A 19085-nucleotide genomic window follows, 5' to 3' on the forward strand; every position below is an offset into this window, starting at 1 on the left:
TATATATATATATATATATATATAAACGTATCTAGTTTTGAAAAAGAAATTCAGGCTTCGGGAGGATTCATTGAAGGAATGGTGAAACACAAGAGATAGTATCACAGAGATACTTACGATCGTGGAAGCGTTTATGTAGTCGGAATTATTGGCATTTGCAAGATCGTTCAAGACTATTCGAGAGTGATCGTAGGGAAGTGCCGAGCTGGGACGATTCTGTTTGACGTTCGCCTCGCTTTCCGCGACCTCCGTGGACGATGGTTCGGCTTCGTAAGCACACAATGCCGCCCATTCCTGATCCAAACGATCCTTATTTTTCAAATGATCCTCCATGTAACTCTGGAAATACAAGTTTGATTATAAAATATCAATATGAGAAATAATACAGTAATTTATTAAATTAGTGAAATAATGAAGCGCGATGAAAATATCGAAATATTAAAAATTTTTTAAATAAAATTCAAAATATTTCTTTTTTTCTTTCTCTCGATATTTTATTATGCTTACAAGAACCATATGACCAGTCGATATGTCCATGTTGGAGAGAGTAGGTTCCTCGCCCCAAGAGGATGTGCTGGAGCGATTGGAGGGCAAATTATTGGATTCGTTTTCACGCGACAAGCTTGTGATACGTGGCGATTCCAACTTTTCACTCGGTTGTTTTGCCTGCATTCTTGCTCTGCATAAGTCTTGATAGTCCTTGGATGCTTCTGGATCCGGAGTGGCCAGTCCAGCAAGCTTCGCTCGACATTTGGCGTGGCGACGCGCAATTAAAAGCGTGACTACTGCAGCTGCGACCGCAGCCGCAACTCCAGCAGCTACCAACGCACCGAAAAAACTGGAACTCATCTCGCTCTCTCTAGCTACTTCCAGAGTAGCTGGTAATTTAGTCTGTAAAAAAATGCGCTTTTATTGATGAAAGTATTAAAGTAATATTAGGTTTTATATGCAAAATTTGGCAATTACTTTAATCTATTTGGTAATAAGAAAGACATATATTTAATACATTTATTGTAGTACCTTATCGCCTATACCTGCTCGAACAACTTGGATTCCTAGCGCATTTTGTAATTTACCACGTATTTTATCTAAAATAAGATATATTTTTTAAAACATGTTTTGCAAACCAAATTTGTTTTTATCTCATCCTACGTGATATTCATATTGTTCTTCGAATTTATATTTATATAAAATAAGTACGTAAATTGTTATACCGATGCTGTTAACAACGTCAGTTGCAGTGTAATTTTTGTCATTTTCAACAACTTTGAACGTTACTTCCGCACGGCCCACTCGTGTATCTCTTAACGTTCCGAGAGGCAATCCCAGGAGTTCTTCAACCTGACAATTCAAAAAGTTTACATTAAATTTTAAATATAATTTATAACATATTAATCTAGTCTTTTCTAAATATTTTGAATTACTGTTCAATTCTGGTCTATTCTACCTTAGTAACCACGTGTTCTCCTTCAGACCATGTATGAAACTCTTGCTCAAATTCAATGTAGACATAATCTAAGTCGACGTTCTTGTAAGTCTCTGACCCATCATCGTTTATTGTTTTATATATATTACCGCGTAATTCCTTTTTAGTCAATGGCGCGTATACTTCGTTATTCTGCAATAGGAGATTGATGTAACATTTACGATCTAATAGTCAGAATATAAGCTCGATTATACTTACATCTTGATTGTCCGTCTCGGAATAATCTCTGTCAAGATGGGCTGCAAAAATGTAAGTCAATGAAATAAAATGACAATTTTGTAATGCATCTTTAGGATACATAAGGATCATATCAAAATAATAAGAAAGTCGTGAAACTGAAATTAAACGCAAATTTAGTTAGAAACGTATACTTACTAGCCGGAGATTGGGATTTAAATGCGTAATTATTCGTCGAAAATGGAGGGCCAGGTTTCTTAACGTCTAAGCGTTCTCTGCGCTTAAAGCCAGCCAACTCTCGTCTCCATAAAAGCGTATCCAAGTCGTCGTCGTCGTCGTCGTCGTCGTTGTCGTATATTTCGTCATATACAGCTCCTATGTCAAATATACATTTCAATTCAGCAAAAAGATATATTTAAGCAATCTATTGAAACTAAACTAACTTACCACTCGCATCGGATATAATTTTATACTCCGTAGGTCGCACAACTCCTCCCTCGGTGTACATCCCGCGTATTTTCGAAGTATCCTCGAATCTCTCAGCCGAATTCTCTTTATCCATTTCACTATTCTCATAGTCGAGATCCTCATTGCGCCTGATCATCGTTCTTTTCGCATCAGCATCGGAAAATTCGAAACGTAGTGGCTTCTTCCGATGCTTATATTTCCTGGAGAATGTTCTCTCATTTGTCTCTGCATCGGAGGAGGGCTTCAATAACATGTAATCTGGCGATTTTACGTTCTGTAAAAATTCAAGGTTGGTGGACAAAAGTTGCGTGTCATATATATTCTCATCGCCATTCTTGTCTCTCAAAGTATCCTCGAGAGACTCGGTAACATCATTTTTCATTTCATAATCATCGATGAAGCTGAATCGACGTGTTCTAGGCGGATAAAATTGTTCGCGCACATCGTTCAGTGATTTTCCGTACTCGTCGTATTTCTCATCGTTGATTGAAGCCCGATCACTCTCGTCATTATGCCATATCATGTAGTCAGATCTGTAAACAAATTTGATGAATTTCTGATGGTTTCGTATGGCAACAACCATATAGAAAATCAATATCCCGTTTATAAAAAGATTTCTTCACAAGAATTAAATTTAAAAAATATCAAATATCAATCGTATTTTTTCGTTAAATTTCTTACTTGATACGTTTGACATGTATATTCTCTATTTTCTCTATTCTATTTTTGTTGCATTTAAATATATATGTTGATTTTTAATAATAAATGAAATAATTCATATACTACTCAATTTTTAATTAAGTTTTCGGTTGTGTATTTTAAAATAATAGAGTACAATATAAAATAACAATTACTAGAAACGCTTTTTATAAAAATATAAATTTAATTATCATGTAATAGCTTAAATGATAATACACAAACTTTGAATGTACTTGTATTATTTTTAATTTTGATTTCTCTTTGAGCGAGATAAAACTTACTTGTCTTCAATGCCTGTGGGACGATACAAAACATTGGCCAAATTATTCTCAGTATTTTCGTTGTCTGTAGATATTCTTAGTATAGCAACCGCTGGAACTATCTGAAAAGAAAATCGATAGTAGCTGATTATTAAGGAGTAATATTGCGACTAATTACGTATTTTTAAGAAATAATTGCGACCAACAAACGATGACAGTACCAGAAAAAAATATGTGAACATGTCTGCGCTACAATACTGACCTCGTCAATAAATCCATCTTGTTCATCAAGATGTGGCTTCTTCAAATATTGGCAGAGACGAAAATCACGAAGATTGTTTTGTCTGAAAATTTTTTCAAGTTCTGTTTTATTAAGTACCTGACATTTGTACATTGATCAATATCAAGTATTTAATCGAACAGATAAAAATTACATACATACATACACATATGTATGAAATGTGATAAAAAATACAGTGAATGTTATGAAATAAAAAAAAATTACATAAAAAGACAAATTACAATTAATCCCTTCAAAATACTCCCCTCGATTCTAATAAATTTATCCCATCGTTCTTGTCACTAATGGACATCTTTTTATTTCACATTCATATTTTTTTATCACACTTCGTATGTGTGTGTGTAATTTTTATCTGTTCGATTAAATACTTGACATTGACCGATATATATATATATATATACATATATATTATTGTTCTGTAGGCAAAAGATGGCATTATCTGTATCTTGCATGCCAAAAAATTAATGGAGAACAGTTAATATAATATATATATATATATATGTATATATAATGCAAGATACATTATTTCAGCGTAAAAGATTTCTGCGATATAATATTTAAATTGCATTTTTCGTTATTCTTTCTTTAGGAATTCAATCTGAAAAAATGAGAATGTTTAAAAGAACACATACGACTTTCTTCTTTTACTAATTAGGCAAAAATTTTATATGATGAGAAAAAGGGTGACATCTCTAAAATAGTAAAATTTATAGATATATTAAAATTGTTGTATTGATTTGTACACAAATCTCTATTGGCAAATTTCAGTTTGTTAACTTATAACTATAAATTCTAATCAAAACGACATACCCATAACGGAGATTATGCAACAGAGTTTGCACAATACATTGGGTAAAGGGATGTTTCCAATTATATCCGTCAGATTCCAGTCTCATCAACTGCAGTCTCATCGATTGTAGCAGCTCCAATTCATCGATATCAAGATTATTATATCTGCGCGATAGAGAATAGACTTGTATTACATCGCAACGTATTACAACGTGTTGATTATGCTACATTTTATGCGTTGATCGCGCTAAAACGTTACATAAATGTACAATAATAAAGACAAAGTAGCGAGACCGTTTGACGACCCGGCGATAAAATTAATCAATCGAAAAGAGAATTCAATTCCGTTTGGTTCATATATATTGTGTTCACATATCTCGAGTTGACATTTCAGATGTAGACATTTCAGAGCGAATAATTTACAAGTGCCATAAATACATACAAATTTTAAGGACATGATCATTAACTTACTGATACAAATTGTCATTCTCTAAATTTGTGTACCCAGGTATACATTTTCCAAATGCCAGATCTGAAAAATAATGTTAATATAAAAGATTGCTATTTGATTTTACTTGAATAATGTGTCGCAGCTTTATTATTAATTAATTAAACTTGATCATGCGAAAATCTATAATTTCTAATCATTTATTTGTTTTTATATTTTCTTATAATATGCAAAATAAAAGAACAATTCTTTTCGTTTCATTATTAACTTATTAATTGAAGAGGATCAAACAAAATTATTACCGTCAAAGCATTTTTCCGTCTGGGGATCGCATATATCCTCGCTGAATAGACATCCTGAAAATAGAATGATTATACCAAGAGCTAAGAGAGCTAATTGTTTACATATAAGAGAGATTTCGAATGTGTGTGTGTGTGTGTTGTATTTATCACGTGCGGATGCTTCCAACTGTATGTACATTAATTCTTATGTCAATGCATGATTACCTGGGTACCGAATTAAATTCGAATTAAATGTTAAAAATTTTTATATTTTTGTACAAATTTCATTATAACGCTTTAGATCTTCATCCCTTGAACAACAAAGAGTTTTACAAACTTTATCTTGTTTCCACTTTTGTATTTTTATCGAAAACTTTGCAAAGTTAAATATTTACTGCTCAATATATCGAATGTCTCCATTATTAATTTCTTGCAAAACTATGAAAAACTGAAACAATGTTTAAAGACTTTTCATTTTAAATGAATAAAAATCATATTGATAAAATACAAAATATTTTATTTAGTATTTCACTTCAGAACTGCACTAATTGAGGAATTTTTCGTTTTTGATATCTAAATATTTATTGTCTGAAGATTCAATGTGACCTAATAATATCTCTAAATATTCTTCTCTTTCTTTTAAATCTTTTTTCCATTAATTTAATCTAAAATAATAGCCCAATAATTCTAATATTCTAGTGATAAATAATATATAAATATTTTAGCTAATAATGCTTGACAAATTCAACCACATTTCTTAGCCTAGCAAACTACATACGCGATAATTCTTCTGTGTTGATAATAATATTTTTTGCAAATATTATAAATTAATAAAAAATAGCTCAAAACATACAGCAATATACACATATATTCATGTCGGCTGCTGATTGATAAGTATTGATAAATACTATAATCAACACGCATGAGATATTGAACATATTAAAATCTATTCTTTCGGCAAAGTAAATATACCAAGTTTAAAAATTCTTTAAAATATAGATATGGAAACGAATTTTCGAAGCAATTGCCATAATGACGTTTTTGTAGATCCATATGCACACTGCAATATGTAATGGATATCCGGATATCCGATGCATTAATAAAAAATTATGCATTGACAGAAGAATTAATTAGCTTTGTCGTATATACATTCTAAGTATTTGAGTCAAAATGCAGATTCAAGTATGCACCCTGCTAGACTGCACAAATATTTTGACACAGGTGGGCAACCTGATTTCGTCCTGCTCGTTTGCTTATAGAACAATCGACCGGCTTGCTATTATATTGCGACTTGTGAAATACATATTACGGAATAAATATAGCGGCCGTGTCGAAAATGTCTAGGGACAAACTAAATTTAATCATATATAAATTGTCTGAAATAGTTTTGGTGCGTTTACCATCATGGATAATTCTGACCGCCTTCTACTACACATATACTATCATTGTACAAAGTAAAGCACATGTATACTCTATCCCTATCATGCGCATTTTTCACTATAAAAACTTATAAACATTGACATTCCTTAAAAGATAATTATTTTGTAAGAAAGGAAGAAAAAAATTCAAGTTAAATCGATGCTAATTTCTTCCTTTCTTACAATTTTTAATCAATTCTTTACAACGTTTCATTAAACGTTGTACCTTACAATTATATTCAATCTCTGTTCTGATTGCTATTCTCTGAATTCGCATTTTAAATTATTTCGTTCTCTTCAAAAATAAATTATTCTCATAGATGTTATTATATACTCATCCATGTGGTTTAAATATCGAATTAAATCCTCGTGAAATCGAGGATTTGATTGTATATCGGTTTGATTTCGAATAAAATGCATAACGTAAAAAATTAAAGAACGGAACATTTGTGTGTGATCATATGATTAAATTCAATTGCGTGTACTCATTGCAAGTATTCAAATGCGCTTAGATTGTAAAGATGCAGGATACCTACATTTAATAAATACGATATCGACATAATCGAATACACTCTTCTCGATATATCATTTGTTATATATCTTATGGCTTTAACAGTATCTGGATTCAGTACAATAATGTACTAAAAATGGAGAAAAATATTATTTGCAAATTTATTTATTTTTGTTAAGAAAATAAATTTCTCAAACGTATAACATAAAAACCTAGCAATTAAAGAGCAGAATAAAATGAAATATAATGCATAAACATATCGAAGTAAAATATAATATTGGAAGAGAGTAAGAATTTAGCAATATTTGAACGCGAATCAGAAAGAATCTATATATTTTCATCACTGTTTGCAAAAGATATGTGTTTAAGTTATACAAGTTTTTCTGTATTACGTGATACATTTACTGCGGAAAGATCAACCATGTATTTATTTAACAAATCATTAATTATTGAATAAGATTATCTGTAATTGGAATAGTTGTTAATTACGAGTTACAATTCGCATCAATATCAGTAGACGATTTCTAATAAAGATTATTTCGTATTATATACCAAATAATAATATGTATAATATTCATTAGTCTTTTTCTTCAACGAATGAAATCGAATCTCTGTTACGCAAGTACTTCAGTTAGTACGAAAATACTTTTGAACAGGATCAAATATATGGACAATCGACACTGCTCGATCGAACAGATAAATCAAATGTATACACAAACGCATGTTCACAGCGAACATGCGAATAATAAAATTTAAACGTAGAAGCAATGTAATTGGAGTGTACGTGCATACTTCGGCTGTAGTTGCAAAAAGGTTACCTAAATTTATAAAGTGAGCAAAGAGAGGAGAGGGAAAGGGGCATGACATATTAGATAAGCAAAGGGTTGCGCGAGATATAGTTGGAGGAGCGAGAGAGTGTAGCAGCATTACACGCGTACGATAGAGAGATCTCGAAGCTCACGAAGGTGGTGGCTGCGTGGGATGAACGGTTCAATAACTGTCGAGTTGCTGTCGTGGGCGAAAATCGAACATTTTCCTTCCTCCCCGCTCCCCCCCCCTACCTCACACACACACTCTCTCTCTCTCTCTCTCTCTCTCTCTCTCTCTTTCTGTCTGTCTCTGTATGTACAGACACGCACGTATACTTGTATATAGAAAGAAGAGAGAGAGAGAGAGAGAATTTCTTATTCTTCAAACAGCAGGATATTGCCAAATTTAAAAGCGTCAACGATAACGATAATTCACAAGATTATCTTTGAAATGTTTAAAGTCTTTATCTAATACTTATTATTATTTGAATAGATATCCTTAACTATAAATTTAAGGTTGCAAGATAGAATTTTATTTGAAAGTTAATAAATTAGAAAAAAAGCTTTTTGCTTTTTACATTTACGTTGAACTTTTTATTTAATGTTATCAGTTGATTTCTACTTTTTTGCATATTAATTCAATTTATCTGATTATTCTTCATAATCTTGTTAAGTTAAATAGAAGCTTCATAAAAGAATTGAAGTGTTCCAAGTCACACAAAAGTCTTTTTATATCTTTACAATTTATTTCCACATTACCACATACAATTTGGTTCATTTGAGTCTTCTTCTTGTTAGTTACCATTAGATTTCATTTATCCTAATTTAAAATCGACAAAATTTTCCTCGCAGCTATTTAAAGTTAAAAAAAAAAAAAAAAAAAATTGACCAATATTTCTAAAACAAATTATATTTCTCTCAGCTCTTACTTCGTTACGATTAAAAGACGCAGCTGTTGTAGCGCAGTACGTTTTTACAACATCAAATCTTTCAACAACATTCTCATGGTAAGCTCACGATAAGCTTTATGTAGGCGTACCTATAAGTTGCGAATACGGCGAATGAATTTATATAAGCCACGTATACGAAAAGTATTTTGAGATATCGAGAAATCAATGAAGATCGACGACCTTAATCTCGATTTCTTTTAAAAGTGCGCTGGGAATAATAGCATTGTGAAAGCTCATTGCTGACGTCAACCGTTGGTGAATACGAATTAGAAATGCTTGTGGAGCTTTGGAGTCTGGTTGCGCTAACTTTCTTTCTTTATTTTTAATGATTAAGCTATTATTTCAATTTTCAAACAAACACATAATATCGTGAACAGTATATAGATACGCAACGCACATAGCATAAAAATTAATTGTAAGTTATTAGTTGACTAACGCTTCGGCTATACCTATATAACCCCATCCCTCCAAATCTCTTTGGTTCTATTCACATCCTTTAATTAATTAAATTTTCCTTCTGTTAAGTGGTACTATGTAACCTTTATATTTTTCGTAATCATCGTCATGATTGCATTTTTAAACATAAATGTAAGCGATATCATTCGTGGCTAATAGTAGGATGCTGATGTTTGCTCACTTCTTCTTGCATTTTTTACGGCGTATATATTGTTAATCAATAAGTGCGCTTTCATGAATGTGGCGAAATAGCAAGGTACTTACAGAAGTATAATGTCACGCGTTAACTTAATAGGGCGTCCACCATTGGGGCGTATCGACTCATTACACGATCGATGTTAATATTTCAATGTGAACATCTCGCATCTCGTCAAAAACATCGACAAAATAAAAATTAAATTTTCTTATATTTGAAAAGCGTTTTAGATATTAATTTAGTTATTAATTAAATGAATTACAAGAAATATATTTTGAATTTTACATTTCAGAAAGAAAATTTTAAAATCTTTCCAATCGTAAGAATTTTTATGAAATAAAATCTTAAATAAAATTCAAAACCTATTTTGATAATTTCGATATGCTAAGTAGTTATATCATTGAAAAGTTGATAAAGCAGAGTTGAAATTATTTCATTAGCTTTACTGATTTGTAGGTTTATATAATTTTCTCAGCATACTGTTACATCTACATAATATATTCCTCATCCTTTGTTTCATATTGTCGCATTTACTGGTCACATACAAAGAGTTTCTAGTTGATTGCACGGAATGTTATAACAGGTGGTTCGTATGCGAAACTATAGAGTGAAACGCTTCAATATGTGAAACATTATATGTCCTGCCTCTTTAAAAGTCTTAACTCTAAAAGGAGACTTAAAGTTCATCAGTTTATTAATTGCAAAAAGAAGCGAAGTATCTTCACGACCGAAAAGAAATTTAACGGAACTAACGGAAGTTATTATAACTAGGAACTCTTAACTGTCTGAAAATTAAAATACTTACATATTTCAAATTGGAACACTTTCAAATAGAAACAAAACAATTTATATTTTCTAAAAGAAGAAACAAAGATCTTTTGAGTTAATAAAAACATACATTTTTATAATATTATAGTCTCTCTCTCCCTCTCCTTCTGTATCATGTAATAGAATTCGCATAAAAAGTAATTATATCTAATTTCACTGATTACTAATTAAGTATACTCTTAGAAGCAAACGCCATTATTTTCGTATTTGCAGGATAATATTCAATCGTACTCACCGACGTCACCATCAGCCAGAACGACAGCGTGATGGAGGACTAGCGTACAGAGCACCAGTAGCTCCACCAAGCCTCCTTGCCACCACCGTTTATGGCCCATAGATGTTTCTACAATTGTGAATCTATATTATATCACTCTACTCACTATATATATATATGTACATTATAATTTCTATTATATGTATATACTGCACTTAGGATGCTTCTCGATCGTCTATATAGAAAAATTAAACACCATAACCAGGATTTTAACCGGAATAAATAATATGCATAACGCATAAACGTTACACCATTTTACGTTTATTGTTATTTTGCAATGAGTTTCTTTCTTTTAATAATTTCATTAATAGTTTTTAATGATTGACAGTTTATTGCAATTACTTCCATGATAAATACTGCGTCAAACGTAAGATTCTATTTTTCACAAATTAATTATTTAGTATGGAAATACTTGGGCTTGTAGCAACATGCAGTTTCTAGAGCTAATTGTAAGTTAAGTATTTTCTTGAGTGCATCGCCCTAGAGTACAGCGCCCGCGCTCAATTTAATATAAATCCAACGAAAGTTAATACACAAGTTAATAAATAATGTATAATTCACATTTTCAATAAACTAACTACAACAGAAATATTACGAATTGAAGTTAAATTTTGACTAACAATAAGTATACATTTTCAATCGTTAGATCTTTGTTCCAGAATTAAGTTTTTTCTCGGTGTTTCTCTATATTTACTTTCAAGATATAATATCTTCTTTACGCGATTATTTATACTTATATGTCTCATATTATAATTGAAACATCAGGTTGTAGCTATGTTCACCTAACCATCTTTAAAGAATAAAAATGGATATAAAATAAAGAATTAACCCCTTAGGAAATTAGTGCGCGGCTACATCTCATCTAATTTTAATTCTTTTCCAAATTATTCTCAAATATTTATATGGCCAAAGCGAAATATAGATTCGAAAATATATACGCACGACTTGTATAAATTAAATTTTATTAAATACTTATGAGTTTGCAGATCTTTCTTGATAAACACGCAATGGAAATCAAACAGAATGCTTTCATTCACATTTAGCATTGAATGCGCAATGTAAATACGGTAGCATGCCGATAAAGTAACAAATTTTTAGTCTTTTTAATTACATCCATACATCTACATGTCCAATCGTACGTAATACATATATCTTAGAGAAATTAATATAAAGAATTCTGTTAAAAAGAGAGCATAGGGAGTACAAATCCATTCTTTAAAGCTAATTACAAAGAATTCTTTAGGAACAAGAGCAAGAATTTTCTGCAAACTTACAAGATTAAATGCGAAAAAGAGAGGGGAAAGACAGAGAGAGAGAGAGAGAGAGAGAGAGAGAAAAGAGAGGCATGGAGATTGGAGCACGCATAAACGGCAGGTATGTTCTCACCTGGGCGTGACGCAACGTAGGCTTTTTCACACCCTGCGGCACATCGTACGCGTCACCACGGGAAACACCGTTATTAACCGTTGCCACTGTTCAGCTTTGCGATAAAATTAACGATCACCACTTGACGGTCCTGGCTGCAAGCTCCTGGACCATGTCCCCGTGAACGTCTACCGGTTTCGCCGCAGCGATGGCACTGACTAGAAAGCGAGGGCAGACAGGATGATGAGGAGGAGGTACAACAGGCGGTGGCGACGACGCGCAGAGCGTGCGTCGTCGGATTTTGAAATCGATTGCAACGCGCCGCCGGGTGGGCCAACGAAGACGTAGAATGATAGAGAGAAAGAGAGAGAAAGAACATCGTCGTCGACAATGATAACGAGGAACATTTTCTGAAAAAATAAATCATCTTGTCGATTCGACGGATAAAAGACGATGCTAATGAACGAGTGCAGTGTGTTACTTCTGTTAATGATGGGATTTTAATTCCATCGTCAGAGAGAAATATAAGGAGAATTAAAGAGGAGAAAGGATGAACGACTGGTGACGCGGCAAACATGGTCGACACGACAAAGTCGCGAAAGGCTTAATTTGTTCTATTACATTATTATTTATCTATATATATGTGTATGATCTCAAATGATAAATTTCTAAGTAAAAGATATGTATATTAGCCGATATAATCATCAACGAGAAAAAACGAAGAACTCGTTTTTGTGTTGCATTGTTGAAAGAGTTTTGCAGAGAATAATATCGATTAGAGAACACTTGTTGCGGGAGAGTAAAAAGTGTGAGGTAAATGTATGTGGCCTACGCTCCATGCTCTTCGGAAGAAGCGGGGCGCTGAGGCTGCTGAAAAATGAAAATGAGCGAAAAATTTATCACGTTTATAATAGCAAAACTGAGATAGATATAGATAGATAGATAGATAGACAGAGAGAGAGAGAGAGAGAGAGAGAGAGAGAGAGAGAGAGAGAGAGAGAGAGAGAGAGTCGTTAACAGGAAACGTGTGATAACGAGAGAAACAATATGATTAAATTGTATCGTCAGAAAAATGTTTCGCTATACCCATCATGAGAAGGATGAATGCGAAATCTTTATTTATTTTTCTTTATATTTCTTTTTTTTATTTATTTATTTATATTTCTTCCGCGTTAAGCCTAATAATAAATGCTTACATTATGTTTTTTCATTTTTGTATTATATGATGTGCATGTGCCTTACCTTGTAATGTTCACTTTTGTATCTTCCATTTTTCACTTTTGATCGCAATAAATTATTGTCCCTCATTGATCGTACAATGTCGATGGAAAGAGGGAATTAACACGACCACGTTAAAATGGTGGAATTTATTACTGATTTGTTTTTGCACAATCACCTGCATTTGAATGGTATATATATATTTAATTGCAATCAGTATGGCTATGCAATCAGTATTACTAAAAAACATTCAATTTTCTTACAATATATGTATGTTACACATATAATATGTAATTCTCTCCTCTATATCAACGTTCGTCGGAGATGAAATTGATGAATCTGCGCAATCAAGACTATATTATAATTTTTCTCAATAAAATGAATAGAGTTATTGCTTTTATCGCATATATACATATATAAGCATATGCATATAAATATTAAGTGTGTATATATATATATATACATTTTAATAAAGAATATCGCTGTGAAACGCTTAATTGACGAGTTTGACATTGCAATGTGTGCGAAACAGATCATTTAATTGATGACGTGATATCTATACATATACAGGATATACTGAAAGCATATACATGTATGTGTATTCGGATCTAGATATTCATGCTTATTTGTTTGTTGATTATTTAATAATTTTAAGACTTTAATAAGATAAGACCTATAATATTCCCTTTTTTAAGGAATTAATCTTACTCGTCGAAAGGCGACGAAATTTTATTAAACATTAAAGGAGATTATTTAAATGTAATTACGTTTATATATATATATATTTAACGATAATCAATGTGCAAGGAATGTTAGTCAAAGTACATACATACATTACGCTTAATTTGAAAAGTGATGACAACATAGGCATAACCTCCATCGGCCACCGACGAGGTATGTTGAATTTCGTATATTATTATTATTATTAAAAACAGTCGGCTATGGGTAAATTCGTAACTGCCAAGTGGGCGGCTCGGGGATAATTGAAGAACGATGACATTACCAACATTTTGGCTGTACCAAGGATAACAAACACGCGATCGTTTTATGTGACCAAAAATCACTGTTTTATTATCGACAGTGGGTTTACATGTTATTATTTTGCAATTTTCGCGTATATACACGTATGTACACGTATGTATGTACATACATACAGTAAACACACGTATTGTGAAAATTAAAAAATATGTGCATAATATCCGCGTACATACAACAATTAACGTTGCGAAAATTGAAAAATATATAATGTAAACTTTTCACAGTCGATAAGAAAACAGTGTAAATATTTGTTATCCTCGGTACAGCCAAAATGTTTGGTAATGTCACCGTTCTTCGATTATCCCCCGTCGAATTTTTCCATCTACGCGAAACCTTGTAAAACCGCAATTGTAACTATAGTTGCAATATATCTCGATCGTCGGTGGCATAACTAATTAGATTTATTATCTTCTTTTTCTCATTTAAACCGAACGGTGGCATTAATCTCGTTTCCTTCCTCCATGTCGCTGATACGTGTCACAAGTAAGTATATTCTTTGAAAGAAAAAGTCTGCAGCGATTCTCAAATATTCCTGTTAAGAGAAGAGTAGTTGAAATTATGATAAGAACATTGTAATATTCTTATCGTAAAAATTTGAAAAATAACACTGTTATAAAATGTATATCACTATATTGCATATATGTATATACGTCGATATTACTAACAATGACGATATTATCTATATAGACCTAAATTCGCATTAATAATAATGTCATTGTATGCACACATTCTACTGTAAACAATAAAATTTTTTGTGTTTATTGATCATTGACATTTAAATTCAAATCATATTGTTATTCCTACAACTGTATTGCAGTGGATTTACCTTTTTTGATAGAGGATGACCATCAGGCCTCTTGGTCTAGGGGTATGATTCCTGCTTTGGGTGCAGGAGGTCCCGGGTTCAAATCCCGGAGGGGCCCGATATATTTTTAGCTGCAAGTATAATTTTTATTTCAAAATAAAATAAATATTAAATCGAGAAAGGTAGAGAATTGTTGGAAATTAAACGTGAATTAAACCATTACGCACAATTATATAATTCTCCAAACTTTGATGGTTAATATATAATCTAATTGTAATTAAACTGATCTTGATTCGTTTAGTTTGCAAACTAATATGGAAAAAACATCTTTCTAACGCCGTTGCTAAAAATGAGACGCTGAACGTTTCTCTCTCTCTCTCTCTCTCTCTCAGCTGTCTCTTTATACCGCGATTGTGAGTTTGCATCGGCTCGAACACAGTGCGTTGGAATTAGCAGCGCTTCGCAACAGACTCCTCTTTCGCGTGTGAAATAACCTGCAGGTAAATTAAAGGCGGCTGATCACGATCGTGCTGGTTAACTGCGGTGACACCAGATGCCGCAACAGAGATACATACATACCAGTCGGGCAGAGACGGCATCGGGCAGATCGGGCGATACCAGACGACAGTAGCGGCACCAAGCAGGCATTTCGGAGAGCGCATGCTCGAGTTCCTCGATGGTCGGGCAAAAACACAGCTGGTCTATGATTCTCGAAGCGAGTTGACGTTCGAACGGCTATCAATGTGATTTCTACGAATTTGTACCGACTTGTCGGAGAGCTGTCGGAGCCGAGCGCCAAGGCTCGCGCGAGCCTGCGGGAGGAAGTTGTACGAAGGTCCGTCGATTGCGACTGTCTCTCCGCAGTCAGAACGGTGTGAGTGCGTGATCGCCCGATGTAGCCTGGAGAGAATAACGCGCGGAATCTTGAAACCACGAGGATTTTTCGCTTGGCTTGGCCCTGGATACAAAGGAGTATCCCGCCACCGTCTCGACGTGTAGTCTTACCGTGAGTCTCACGTATTTTCTACATACATAGATACGCTTCGCTATTCCTCAACAAGATTTCTTTCTAACCTTTCGTTCGATCGGACCTATTCGCGAGATTCAGGTCGCGTGACGCGGATCCCGTTTTTCGACTTCCGAGACCTACCTCGCGACGCGACACGACGCGACGCAACGCGACGCGCTGCATCGCACTGCATCGCACCGCATCGTATGGCTCCGCATTGCTCCGCATCGAAAACCTCGGAGGGCTCGCGATCGCGAGCCATACGACACTAGGAACGTTACACCATCGAGTCTTCGCTTGTCTTTTAATTTTCTGTTTTCCGAGCTGCGCTGCGCTTCGGAACATCGCTGTTCTGTGAACTTATGTCACAAGTGTTCGCGGCGCGTCATACATACCTATGCCTGAATGTTTCCTTCTGATTTACTTCATATCATAGAATACCGAGTTACACTGTTTGTTTTTTTCTAGATGAAACACTCGGCCCAATGATTTTTGCAACATTATATCGAAACAACTCGTTTATTTTCGCGTACGAAAATGTAGTATTAAAAGCCAAATTTATTATTTTAATGCAGAAAGAATACGAAAATGATCTGTGTTAATTAAATTTAAAAATTAAAAAGTTAAAAATAAGATATATTGTCGGAAAATCATATACAAAACCATATTCAACTTTTATTCATAATATATTGATACATAGTTATATCGTTGTTATATAAAGAAAAGAATTTTGTTATTATTCCATTTAAGAGTTTTTAAAAGAGTTGTTCTCTAATTAAAAGAAAATATCACGAATAAAGAATATTTGACTTAAATTTATAATATATTATAAATCGTTTAGTTCTCTCGCTTTCTTGTGGATCTATTTATTTTTATAGATATTGCGCATAATAATTTTTTTGAAATAAACCGTTTCTCGTTACATCGTGTTTTGTGCTCACATGTTAATTTCAGAATTTCAAGTCTTTGTAAGACAATTGCGTGCATGTTTTCGGCTTAATCAACAATTCACTGATAATCGAAAAACACGTTAAAAGTAATACCTATTCCTGCCTATAAGAAATAAGATTAATTGCTCATATATTCTGTATCATGTATATACCTATCATATGCTGATTTTGTATTTAGAATATAACCTCTTTTGTCCTCGGATTATTTTAGCTTTAATTGTTATGTCAATTAACACAGATAATTGGCCCACGTAGCCATCCATTAGATAGACGTGCACGTGGAATTAAAATGATCTCTTTGCTATAAATACAATTTTTACATATATTTATACGGAGAAAGAAATCAAAGAATCAACTAGGTTTAGGATTTAAATTTATGAATTATTATAAATGCTTAGTGTGTGTTTTTTTTCTTTTTTATATAGCACGGTTTATATGTTTGATAATTAGCGAGAATTGATGTCATACGCGTGGAGGTTTTAGTTTAGAGAGAAGGAAAATTTTTTATCGTCGTTGCTATATCGTCGATCCCTCTTGGTTTCGAAATTTGTCTTCGAAAGTTTCGATCATTAAAATTGGAAGTCACGTATCACTGTGTGTTTCTTGATTTCAAGTAGTCGTTTCGTTATCGTGACAGTTACGTAATGCATTTCTCGCAGACGAGCGTGAACCGTGTTGCGTTTCTCAATATGACTATTGAAAAATTTGGCGTATCCGTTATGTCACATATTTTCCACCAGCTGTGCAAAGAAAGGTATCGTCTTGAAACAATGTCGAAATGGTATCGTAACAAAAATCGTTCTGTTTAAATCAATTTTAAGCAGTAAGAGATTTCGAGTTATGTCGCGGTGAAATCTATAGTAACGAAAAGAACGATAACGCTTGATAGTAATGTAAAGTTGATACGAAACGAATGATATAGACGATGTCACATATTTTTGGCATCCATATATATATATGTGTGTGCGTGTGCGTGTGCGTGTGCGTGTGTGTGTGTATGTGGCGTTAAAAGATATCGCGTCTCTCGATTAAGTTGAATAAAATTTTTTCCAGCTATACGATGAAAAATATCCTATCAGATTTTATACACACGTGATAGATTTTCTCAACGGCCAAAATAGTCGTCTGAATATTTATGCCAATGTTGAGCATGTCCGACACTCCATAGTTTCGGTATTGTTGTGAGATGAAGCCCTCGCGTATACGTGCTCATCACAAAAATACAAGTTGGCAATAAACAGTCATTTGCTCGTTCTAATGCGAAACGAAGTTAAGGTCAATCGGTTATCGAACACACTTTCAATTAAAATTTCCTCTCCATAATCTCATGTATTCCACAATCACATATTCAATGACGCGAAATATAAGACAAGTAAACACAATTTTGCGCAACATTATATATTCATTCGTTAGATTTGTTTCTTCTCAGCGTGAGAGCTTCTATATGTGTTTCGCGAGAACCCACGCGTTGCGCGTGGGCTTTATTTGTCCTTAGTTGAGTCCTAATTGCGAGGTAGCTGCGAAGAACTGACATTAAAAAAATTAATACCAACTTTACTTTTATCGATTGCCACACAATTCTTAACTCAAAGATTAATTTTTATAAATGGTATAGTTTATATAAATTTATTTATTTATATGTATTTCATACAACATATACATGTACAAATACACATGTTTTGTATAATATAAAATTGACGGAACCGATGCACGTAATTTTAGCACAATTGGACATTACCATCAAGAGTTACTTATAACAATGTTATATATAGATCACTTTCAACATCATTTAAAGATATTGAAAAATATTGATCCTATACATTATTTTAAAAAACATGGAGTTTGGCAATGTAAATTGATTTGATTATGCCAAGAATCAGTAGAGCAGTAAAAATTTTGATCAGTAAAGCGTCGAATGTCGAAGAAAATGAACGGATAGAGAAAATGTTGCTGAACTACTTGAAAAGTCAGTGTTTAATTATTACAATGTAAAGTATAGGAAAATTAATAACAAGTAATAAAAAGCTTAGAGTTTATGAATAATTAAATTTTGTTCATTTAATTTAAGAACATGCATAATGAAATTTCTGTGACTGATTATGATAAGAGTTGGTAAAGTAGTAAAAATTTTGATTTAAAACAAAATGAAACCTACGCGAGACTAATTGTAAGCATGCAAGAACACGCATTAGTCATCGTTATAGCATTGACTTATATAACTCGTAGTGTCGCATTATATTTTTCTGCATTGCAGTACATATTTATATTGTATCTGATTCCTCTCTGCAGACAGAGAGAGAGAGAGAGAGAGAGAGAGAGAGAGAGAGAGAGAGAGAGAGAGAGAGAGAG

The 19085-nt window shown here is 33.1% G+C and overlaps 2 protein-coding genes and 1 non-coding gene across 4 annotated transcripts in view; 2 read left to right on the plus strand and 1 right to left on the minus strand.

Annotated features, from left to right (window-relative positions):
- The window catches only part of LOC105450504, a 14840-nt gene extending 870 nt beyond the window's left edge, over positions 1 to 13970 (minus strand). Inside the window, exons 1-18 of the mRNA XM_011690362.1 lie at positions 13768 to 13970; positions 13198 to 13273; positions 12959 to 13112; positions 11738 to 12586; positions 10313 to 10420; positions 4931 to 4984; positions 4652 to 4712; positions 4202 to 4345; positions 3353 to 3434; positions 3112 to 3212; positions 2111 to 2664; positions 1862 to 2038; positions 1685 to 1725; positions 1448 to 1618; positions 1215 to 1341; positions 1021 to 1088; positions 508 to 891; positions 118 to 339 (exon numbers count right to left, since the gene is read on the minus strand). Coding sequence (XP_011688664.1) covers positions 118 to 339; positions 508 to 891; positions 1021 to 1088; positions 1215 to 1341; positions 1448 to 1618; positions 1685 to 1725; positions 1862 to 2038; positions 2111 to 2664; positions 3112 to 3212; positions 3353 to 3434; positions 4202 to 4345; positions 4652 to 4712; positions 4931 to 4984; positions 10313 to 10412 — 2286 coding nt within the window. The 5' untranslated portion in view covers positions 10413 to 10420; positions 11738 to 12586; positions 12959 to 13112; positions 13198 to 13273; positions 13768 to 13970. The remainder of the gene's footprint in view (positions 1 to 117; positions 340 to 507; positions 892 to 1020; positions 1089 to 1214; positions 1342 to 1447; positions 1619 to 1684; positions 1726 to 1861; positions 2039 to 2110; positions 2665 to 3111; positions 3213 to 3352; positions 3435 to 4201; positions 4346 to 4651; positions 4713 to 4930; positions 4985 to 10312; positions 10421 to 11737; positions 12587 to 12958; positions 13113 to 13197; positions 13274 to 13767) is intronic.
- Positions 13971 to 14823: 853 nt separating this feature from the next.
- Positions 14824 to 14895, plus strand: Trnap-ugg. Its single transcript has one exon. It is a non-coding gene; the product is annotated as a tRNA-Pro (tRNA).
- A 465-nt stretch (positions 14896 to 15360) lies between these two features.
- The window catches only part of LOC105449885 (solute carrier organic anion transporter family member 5A1), a 14789-nt gene continuing 11064 nt past the window's right edge, over positions 15361 to 19085 (plus strand). Inside the window, exon 1 of one of the 2 annotated variants that reach the window (XM_011689341.1) lies at positions 15361 to 15783. The gene's annotated coding sequence lies outside the window, so the exon portion shown is untranslated. The remainder of the gene's footprint in view (positions 15784 to 19085) is intronic. The other variant, XM_011689333.1, reaches the window with a different exon arrangement.

Source organism: Wasmannia auropunctata, unplaced genomic scaffold (assembly GCF_000956235.1).
Source record: "Wasmannia auropunctata unplaced genomic scaffold, wasmannia.A_1.0 LD336111.1, whole genome shotgun sequence".
NCBI classification, from domain to species: Eukaryota; Metazoa; Arthropoda; class Insecta; order Hymenoptera; family Formicidae; genus Wasmannia; species Wasmannia auropunctata.